This window comes from Musa acuminata, chromosome BXJ2-3 (assembly GCF_036884655.1).
Source record: "Musa acuminata AAA Group cultivar baxijiao chromosome BXJ2-3, Cavendish_Baxijiao_AAA, whole genome shotgun sequence".
Taxonomy (NCBI): domain Eukaryota; kingdom Viridiplantae; phylum Streptophyta; class Magnoliopsida; order Zingiberales; family Musaceae; genus Musa; species Musa acuminata.
Genome location: NC_088340.1, coordinates 6,930,173 through 6,940,624, shown reverse-complemented (window position 1 = coordinate 6,940,624; position 10,452 = coordinate 6,930,173). Strand labels below are relative to the sequence as shown.

Below are 10,452 nucleotides of genomic sequence, written 5' to 3'. Positions count from 1 at the left end.
AGAATATTTCATAGGAACAAGCAGTCAGTAGACAAATGAGATCCAAGGAATACCAAATCCTTGCAACAAGATAGAAGTTGGGATCTTCCATCAGATTCAAGCTACAGCATCAATTTCTGTAATATATAACCGGTCCCCGAAGAAACATTAATGGGTAACCTACATTAAATGCAAACTTCATGTATCACATATGAGAAAAAGGGGGTCTACAACAACCCTGTTATGTTGATTTCCGATGAAAGAATGACTTTCTCTGCGATAAAGGAAAAATGATCTCACAAATGTTACTGATTAATCCTTGATCATACAAGTTATTCTTGACAATCACATCATCATTCTGCAGAGGGGATCTGCGGAAAAAAGCCCTCCATTTGCTTTCAGGAGCTTTTGCTTCTTCACTGATTGTCTGTATACCGGCCTTCAGTGCTGCGGCGCTGGCCTTGGCTTCATTCAGTTTCCTCTTCCAGCTTATGTAGTCTTGCCACTTGAAAGTCTGCTAGCTCAAAGACATGAAGCATCTGTTAATAGTCGGCTTCGACCGGTCGTCTCTTTAGGGTAAGGTAGAGAAGAAAACCTCATTTGTTGTGGTGTTTGTCAAACAGAGATGTGCATGATATCCAAAAAATCCGGCCAGCAGCAGTGAAATTATTGCCAGAAACATTATCAGAAGTATTTGTGTATTATATGAACCCAGCAACCACTGTAATATTTTATTATTATTTTGCAGAAATTTCGTAAAAAAACTCTAATAATTTACAGATATAGAGAACAATGCATAGAATCCTTGTACCGCATAAAGTTCCTATCTTACCTGTACCACATGTGGAGATAAGCTGGAAAATGAATGTTCAATGCCATAATAAGCTGAAAAAAGAGGAAGGGTCATCACAAAAACATGGTAGAAACTTAATACACAAGCCAAATGCATTAGGATGAACATCAGATTACCAGTTAAAATGTATATTATCTTGTGCTCTTTCAATTGACCAGCAAGAATTAATCCGAGGACAAGTGCTCCATAGAGACAAATAAGAAAGTGCCTGCCAGTTCACCAGATAAACAAGGAGAGGATTCCGCATTAGGGGCACCCACAACCACATATGACAGTTACATTCAGTGAAGTTACATGACAGAAAGTCTAGCATGTTGAGTTTTCACTGCCTAGGAATCCTTTTGAAATGTGAGTCGATAAAAAAAACACTTATCCAAGGGAAAAAAATCATGATAACAATAACAAATAGATAAAGAGCTAAATGCTTCAAACATAAACAAAGTAACTTAATCACCATACAAAGAAGTAGCCAACTGGTTAGCAAGTGCCCAAGACAAATGTTTAATTATGTGCTAATTTTGATGTCATTCGTTCGTTAATCTTGTAAAGAAATCATCAGAAGAACAATATCAACTCTTTCACAAGGTATGTAGCTACTGTAGTAATAAGATTGACAGGAGCAGGGATGGCAACAATTTATGCTGTATCATAATACATTACCACTGAACTGAAATATCTTTCAGAAAACAAGGATCTTAGAGGGCTTGTCCTGGAAAAAGTTTCAAGTCAGTCACAAAACTGATATTCACATTGGAATGGACCAAACTACAAAAACTATCGTTCTCAATGTGATGTTTAACTAGCATAACATATTTCAGATTTGACTGGCTGCATCATAGGAGATGATTACCTTATAAGATCCCTCAGTAAAGGAATATCAAAATTACTTGCAGGATCCACCAGTGGGCCTTGATGACCTTAATTTAATGTATCCTACCTAGACAGCAGCCTTCACGCTAAGTGCCATCTGCCTTTTACTTTAAGGTTACTTTTTAGCTTTGTTCCATCAATGTAGGACAAATCTTAAGCTATTATTAGCTGCCTCACTTGACCAAAGAAACCAAAACATAATTTCATTTAGCAATATTTTCACTTCAATACAAGAGTTTAAATTTAGGTTCAATAGCAATTTTAGTAAGCTAATGGGCTAATATGGTACAGGTATACTGGGTGGTATATCAACCTGAACCATCCAATATCACTGAATAAAATAACATTGGAGCTATATGTTTCGACACTGGTACTTAGATGAACCTAAATACCATCTAATGCCAACTGGTACAATCGATATTTGAAACCTCTGATATATGCTTCAATTCACCAAACAAAATATTGAAGTAATAAATTTTGACTACTTTGACAGATTAAAATACAAACATACGATATCGTATATTACCCAACTTGCAAAAACATGTTAAAGAATAAACTTCAGAAATATACTCCTTTGCCGAGATCTTTTCAATAAATGGATATTAGATGTGCATTGTAAAACTTTCTTTTTTGTACATTGCGATACTAAATAAATGCTTCCTACACATTGTAATTATCATTAACACTTGACCCATGAAAGTAACAAGTATAATATATTCTATAAACAATACAATAAATAAAGACAGCATGAAAATACAAAGTAACTTAAAATACCCCAAGACAATAAAAAAAAAAAGAAATGATGAGTTTTTTATAGAAAAATATGTAGATCTTTGCTAATAGAAGAAAACCAATGAGCCAAGAAATCTTCATATGCAATTGAAACTAGAAAAAGGAAAAGGAAAAAGGTCACGAGATCAACTATAATGGAAGAATTCTCAAACCGTCTCACTATCCAACCTTCAGTACATCAAGATCATTCAAAATTCAGTACATATATCATGTAATTACCAAAAAAATTAAACAATCACTTCAAAACTCACCAGGCATCTTAGTCAGGAACAATTGTGCAAAGGATAAGGATAGCTTGTTCAATGATAAGCAGTTACGTAGGAGAACTTCACTTAGCTCATGAAGTCTTCTTTACTGGGAAAATTTATAGCCCAATAGCAACTTGAAGTAATTTAAGATGACGATACAAAGAAAAAATTTAATTATGATGAAAGATTTCTATGTTTAGCAGAGTACTATTTCAAATGTAAAGTATGCATGATAATAACTAGATGATACACATGACCTCAGAATATTCACCATTGGATTAGGTATTTACTAACCAAAGAAGAAAGGCCATAAAATAACGGGTGTTCTTCTCGCCAATGCAATTATTCTGCGTCCCAGATAAACTGAATTAGGAAGTGTTTTTCTCAAAAATGCAGTAACTCTGCATTGATCATAAACCAAATTAAGGCATCCAAATAAGACAACTATTCCAAGGAGTTGTTGACATATTATCAGAAAAGCAACAATAGGATAACAAGGAAAGATATAGATCAGGCCTGACCATCCAACCGCAGTGGTGATCGAATCGGGCAACACATCTATTACATATGCCACAATGCTTAGATCTAGCAGGTCTGCATTTAAATGCAATTCCTGTGAGAATATATAAAATGCAAAGAAATCACAACCAAAATAGTAGCACAAAAACAATACTCAGACTTTAGGATTTTGCAAGTTGAACATTCTTTCTCCATGTATATGATATCATCATAAGGATATGCAGATACATATTTAGAAACATTCTCAGTTGTCACAGTTCCTGGATCTGAAAAGCTAGTCAATAGAAAAAGAAGAACTCCAACACCTACAGCCAACATGCCTGTGTACCTGGACAAAATAATTGTTTTCTGTAAGTTCAAAATGCTTTATGTCATTCATATTATCTGCAATAAGTGCTACAGATATTACCAGTGAAATTCACTGACATAGAAACCAGGAATGTATCTGAAGGATGACTTTCCAATGATAAAGTATGTCACACCAAGGATGACCAGATAAAATATCTGCAAATATCACATTGAGTTTGGTGACAAGGAATATCACACCATGCTCCTTCAAATTAGAATTTTTTCCATTAGAATTTTTTCCATGCAGAGTCATCCTATATATATCTTCATACAATATCACACCACAAATCAATGCAACATCGGCAAGCAAATAATACCTGTGTGAAATATATTCAATTAATAACAAGACAAACTAGATTCTATGATCCTATTGAAACCATTGTTAAATTCAAAACTGACTGAAGTGAGTGAATTCCCTGATATCAACATCTAGAAAAGAGAGATACATCTCGAAAACCTAGAAGGATGTTCATGTACATTTAGGAAATCAATGGATACTTATTACAAGGAAAAATAGTAAGGAAATTTGAAAGAAAAGTGGTCATCATACTTGTAAGATAGGATTTGGCCGTTCACAACAATAATTTTCAACTGTGAGAAAGCAATTTCTGCCTCTAGAGCCAAATGCAGCTACCACAAATCGTCTGCAAAAATGTTGAAGATAATTAGCTCAGAGGATGGACATTGAACAAAACAAGAGAATAAAATTTGTTTAATCAAGTAATCTAACCAGTGGAGAACCAGAAAGTTTTTTATTTTATAAACCTTTTTATGCTCATTAATAACAAACTGTTTCAAATTTTCACTATCAGTAAATATTTTAAACAAATCTAACAGCAAAAAGAACACTGACCCAGTGAGAAGAATATCAAAAGATAAAATGAAATCAATCTCTGAAGTCTGAAACTAAAATACACTCTGACAACAGCACTAAAAACTAAGTCCTTGATAAACAAAAATTTTGCTGGTGACGCAGTTAAAGAGACTCATAACTAGAAAAAAAGTTTTCCAAACGCTAGTGTACAAAATTAACTTTAGAAAACATAATTTAGAAAACATAAATAAGTGATGGAATCAGATATCAAGAGGAGTGATGTCAATTGTCAGGCATGTGACAATTTATATGGTTGACTATAGAAGAAAAAATGGTTGAGTTGCAACACAAAACTTTCTGAGTAGGTTTCTACATGATGCCGACTGTATGTCAAGTATACAAGTCCTTGATTATTAAAAATATACTTTGAGCTTTCTTATCTCTAAATTACCATTCCCTGGAAGAAATGAAAGTTCTGGATCATGGAATGGTTTTTGGGATGTGATGTACGACTTAGCTTTTCAACACCAAACAAGCCATTTGAGATTTCCATTCAATCCAGGTGAAGTAGGAGGAAAAAAATGCATACTAATTCCTAATTGCTTGCTTGTTGTTTGTTTGTAGCTTTACGTCACCAGTAACTATTTTCATGCAGACATATGAATTTAGTGTGTTTGGAAGTGTGTGCAACTTTCCAGTTTGCCACAGAAAGAGGAAGAGAAACATAGTGACACTACAAGTGAAAGATTCGAAATAAATTTGTATGAGATAATAACAGACTGTTTGGTTCAGTTCTCAGAAACTGATTTTCAGTTTTTAGAAACAACGAAAAAGGTTTGGTAATATTATCTGAGAATTTTTTTGAAACATGCTTTCTAGGAACAATGATTACAAATGAACATAGACAACTTTAATTTGTTTCCATGTTTTCAGATTAATTCTCAACGAATAGGCACAGCCCATGCATCAACTCAACCAGGATTCAAGGTCTATCATATCTCTCAACAAGTTTCACAATTCACATATCTCAACAAGGAGACAAGACCTTGATGAACCATAGCATCTCTTAAGCAGGTCTCGTGACCCATCACATCCCAGAAGAGTTGTTCAACTGGAGCTGTGACCATGATGGTCGCTGGCTTAAGTTGAATTGTTCTGTCGTAATCCATGCCATTACCACTGCCACTCTGAGGGCAAGCCCCACATCATGGGTTTAGTGTTACCTAAGCCCGTAGCCACATTCACTGGAGACTGCAGCGACCACCTCTTTCCTCTCCCTCTCCTCTGCAAGCTAGGGCACGTGCATCCTCTCTTCCTTTCAAGCAGAGATCATCAAGAGTTGCCCCACATAGTAGCTACTGCCTCGCCCAAACCCTCCGCTGTCTTCAAGGGAAAATACTGCCGACACCTTACCTCACTTTTTCTCACTCTCTCTATACCATTCTTGAGAATCAATTCCCAAGAACCATCTTATAAAATCTTCCAAACGGCCTTTACTTTCTTCGAATCCTCAGATTTCGGAACGCTTCATATCTAAGAGCAATGACCAAAGAATTCCAACTTGACAACTTCCATCCAACCAGGATGTACATGACACTGGATGTTGAACAGATAAACTACCTCGCAATACACCGACGCCTGTGCTTCCTCTCAAAGGAATTCGAAGTAATTATACCGAAACCAAGCCCTTCAAGAAGCAAGCATCCGAATCAACTCATCCCAAATCAAGTGTATGCAAAACCTATGTTCCTCTCTTCGATCTAGACTCAACTAACAAAGAAAACGAGTCTAAGAAACCTAAATAAAGCCATTAGTTTCAGGAAAGAAGCAATTTTGAGGGGAAAAAAGACACACAGGAAGTAGTCGTAGGCGCCGTAGGTAATGAAGTAATGGATTTTCTCGACGAAGGTGCCGCGGAAGATGGGCCAGCGCCCACAAAGGAACGAGACCACCACCAGCAGCGTCACCACCCCGTGCACCACCAGCGGCCACTGCACGGCCATCCTCCCCCTTCCTCCTCCTCCACCTGGTTCTCCTTCGCCTTCTTGTCCGCGATCGCGTCAGGCTGAGCCAGCGAGCAAACAAAATCGAGGTGATGAGACCAACAAGTTGTGAGTCTGTATGCATATGTATATGTACAAATATAAATATACATATTGGTATACACACACACAATATATATATATATATATATATATATATATATATATATATATATATATATATATATATATGTGTGTGTGTGTGTGTGTGTGTGTGTGTATATGTATATGTATATATATATGTATATATATATATTTGAAAATGGGATTATAATGTTTTATTTCAATAAACCGATGACAAAATTTTTTAAGGAGATTATAGTGTTTTCGTTCAGTAGCCAAAAATACTATATATTGAGTTCAATTACTTTAAATCTCAATTAATCTTATTATTTTTTTATAATTTTTTTTGCTTTATAAAATAGTTTGTTTGAGAGGTTTTAAATGACTTTGAATGAAAAAAATAGAATTATTTTGGTACTTTTAAAATTAAGAAAATGAATTTTATTTTTTATATAATCTTAAATTTAGGGGTGTGTGTGTATATATAATGAGAAATTTTATAATATTTTATTTTTATTTATTGTAGAAATAATAATTAGGTTTTTGCTGCTTACCAAAATAGTCCTATAGTTTTCTTTTTTTTTTTTGGTATGAGAGTGTGCATGGTTTTAGATGAAAATCAAGAAGGTTTTGATATATTTCAAAATAAATAAAGACGAAAGTTTCTATATTTTCTCACGTAATCTTAAATCTAGATTATATATTTATTTTTTATTTATCATAGAAGAATAATAATAAATAAGGGTGAAATACTACCTAACCATGATATTTTTTAATAGATTTATAATATTTTATATAATCCCTTCAAAATAAGTGACTTTTGTATTTATCTCTGATAAAAAAAATAATATCTTAATTTTAGAGGTTTTATTTTTACATCCCTGAATCAAATATTAATATAAAAAATGATTCTAGAAAATGTTCAGCTAAATGTTTTTTTTTTCTTTTTGGATCTAGTTAGTCTAGTTCAATTGTTATTTTCTTTGGCTCGGTTTAAATAAAATTAGTGAACTGAATCAAAATAGTATAATTGCATCATTTTATTCACTTATGCCGTACTTATATTTAAAGGTTTTGATAGATTATCAACTCGAATCTCGTTTTTATCGGATAGTCTATATAATAATAATAATAATTATTATTATTATTATTATTATATAATTTTATTTACTTATGTTGTACTTATATTTAAAGGTTTTGATAGATTATCGATTCGAATCTCGTTTTCATTGGATAGCGTATGTAATAATAATAATAATAATAATAATAATAATAATAATAATAATAAAGTTTTTAAATATCAATTTTTGTTAATTTTTAATATATATTTTCAATATAAAATTAGTCAAAAAAAAAAAGAATCCATTCCTTTGAAATAAAGTATTTAATTCCACTTTAAAAATATCATCCAAAGATTGTTTGTAAATAGTTTAGGCTTGAAGACATTAGAACTACCTCATTATCAAGCCAATTACATTGTTTTTTACACTGTATAAAAATAGAATAATTGGATCATAACCTTCATTGATCTACATAAAACTCTTATATTAACATTCCAATTATGATATATTTAATTTTTATACAAATTTTCAACATAAAAATGTCTGATTTTGTTGAGTTATCAAAAATATCTCGAACAAGTAATCTGTAACTTATTTGAATCAAATAGTTATGAGAGAACTCATTCTGGATGCAATTGCATTAATTGTGCATAATGTTCATAAACACATGCAACATAATTCTATGGAGATTGTATTAGTCGATATGAACTCGAAGTGAATCAAGTTTCTTTTAAGAGAGAATAATACATCGTATTATTTTGTCTAAAACAATCACTGTAAAATATAAATTATTATGCATCATTATGATTGACAAAGAATTTAACCCATGAACTCAAACTATTAAGAAAAGGGCATAATATATTTATGAAATTTAACAGTAGTTATTCTTCCTAAGCAAACAAATCATCTGTCTATTATTTGGAGCTCTGAATAAAATTAGTATCATTTAAAAATTAATTATTATCATAAAATTATTAGGGTAGGTTATATCTATCTAATTTTCTTTTTCTTTATCGAAAAATATCCAAAATTAATGATAATTTTTAGAATAATTATAGCAATTAACAATAAATTTATTTATGATGCTCCAATGATACTTCTTGTGAAATATTACCACAATCATAACCATACATGTGACAATTCATTCAATAAATCAGAAGATACAATACATAATTTTTTTTTATGCTACTCAAAAGTTCTTATCTGATCTATATATACATTATTGTTAGATCTGAAAGCTATAATAATACCTGTAATCTCCCAATAATTAAGAGTTTCATCCCCATAAAAATTTTTTCTTTTATATGCGAGAGCAAAGTATTTAAGATTATAATTAGAAGAGCCTCCAAATTCTTAGATTTTATTTATATTGCCTGATAATTATAATAATATTACATAATATATCTTATCTAATTAAATAATATTATATAATATAATAACTTGTTAAAATTTTCAGTGATCACTTTCTTTCAAATTCATATTAAATTTAGGTTATAATGTTTAAGTGTAATTAGATAAGTGAAATGTTATCTAATCATGATCGGACATATAACGACCCAAGCAATAAATATAATTTTTTTTCTTATATCACATCATATATTTTTCTAATCAAATCAGTTAAGGTCAATCATTATTTACCCACACCTTCGATTGGATTATTAATTTGAACATCAAAACGATCATGTTGAGAAATCTATCTGAAAATCATCTGCATGCAAATTGACATCAAATTAAATATTTGAGACCTCTTGGTTGATGTTTTTTTCTCATATGATCCAAACAAAGTTGGAGAATCGAACTATCATCTTCTCTCAATAATTTTTTTCATTAGTTCTTTTGGTCTCTATATCCTCTAATTTTTTAAAATATTAAAATATTAAATATTATTGTTTAATATGAAACTAAACACTTATTTTATTTGTAATGGTCACAAAATTCTCATTAGTGAACAAACAAGATTATATGAGAGTACCTCTGTTTTCCTTGTTAATTAACATGTTCTTTTATATCCCCAATAATACATTTACATATCCATGTTTCTCGATATAAAGTTGAGGACTTGTATTTCTATGAGGGAGCAAACAAGAAGACAGCCCACCAACTGCTGACTTCCAACTATATCATCCCTACATGTTATCTCCTATTAACTTATGACTAATAAAGTGATTAGTTCGAACACACACATATATATATTATCTCTATCGATTGCCACCAGTGGAATTACAGTTAATTTAATGCTTATTCAATTTTGTTCTTCCCATTGACCATTTATCTCAAGATAATGTTTTTTTTTCGGCTGATTCAAACATGAATCGGTCAGATCATTGCTTTCTATTAAATCATCTCCACTTTGGTTTGCCAAATGTACAGATCAAGAGAGCCATTCGATTTTTAATCGAATGTATTTGATAAAATATTTTTTTCTATTTTTCTTTGGTTGATTTAAGAACATCGAAAAATAAATCACCCAAAAATAATAATAAAAAAACTCATACAAATTAGGGAAAAATAAATAGGAAAATTTTCTGTCTCTCTTCCTCTTTAAGGTGTAATTAATCTACACAAAGTCGTAGAAAACACGCCATTGGTTTTCCCCTGTTTTATGTGGGGTCCACCGCCGGGGCCACCGTCGCCACCAACAGCAAGGCAGGTGGTGCTACGCGAAGTGTCGTAAACAACACGCCTCGACTTTCCCCACGACAACCACGTTTTACCGACCTCGCGATTCGATGCGAAGTGTGGGGTCCGTTCGGATCTTCCTTGGGGCCCGCTTTCTTGTTCAATAGAAAGCCAGGTGTTTCGGGGCGTGGAAAAACAGGGGTCGGGAAAGAATTCCGTTCATAAAATATCTGTTGCCGCACCA

At 32.3% G+C, this 10,452-nt stretch overlaps 1 protein-coding gene across 3 annotated transcripts; it reads right to left on the bottom strand.

Moving 5' to 3' along the window:
- Positions 1–41: 41 nt before the first annotated feature.
- Positions 42–6,523, bottom strand: LOC103977733 (probable protein S-acyltransferase 17). 3 transcript variants are annotated; one of them, XM_065098702.1, is made up of 10 exons: positions 6,278–6,523; positions 4,160–4,253; positions 3,671–3,765; positions 3,416–3,589; positions 3,264–3,336; positions 3,037–3,089; positions 949–1,040; positions 812–864; positions 575–700; positions 42–493 (listed from the first exon to the last, which is right to left on the bottom strand). In XM_065098702.1, the coding sequence occupies exons 1-10, from the start codon at positions 6,424–6,426 to the stop codon at positions 221–223; spliced, it is 1,182 nt and encodes a 393-aa protein (XP_064954774.1). In that variant the 5' UTR covers positions 6,427–6,523; the 3' UTR covers positions 42–220. The 3 variants fall into 3 exon arrangements, with proteins under 3 accessions (XP_064954774.1, XP_009391603.2, XP_064954776.1); XM_009393328.3 differs by having other exon boundaries at positions 3,422–3,589; XM_065098704.1 differs by lacking the exon at positions 575–700.
- Positions 6,524–10,452: the final 3,929 nt, after the last annotated feature.

Excerpts from the sequence above, each read along its gene's own strand:
- LOC103977733 (XM_065098702.1), bottom strand. The coding sequence starts at position 6,426 with ATGGCCGTGCAGTGGCCGCTGGTGGTGCACGGGGTGGTGACGCTGCTG. Across the intron at positions 3,337-3,415 it reads TGCAAAATCCTAAAGTCTGA|ACCTGCTAGATCTAAGCATT; the intron begins GTATTGTTTTTG and ends ATTTAAATGCAG. Across the intron at positions 701-811 it reads TATCTCCACATGTGGTACAG|TGGTTGCTGGGTTCATATAA; the intron begins GTAAGATAGGAA and ends AAAATATTACAG.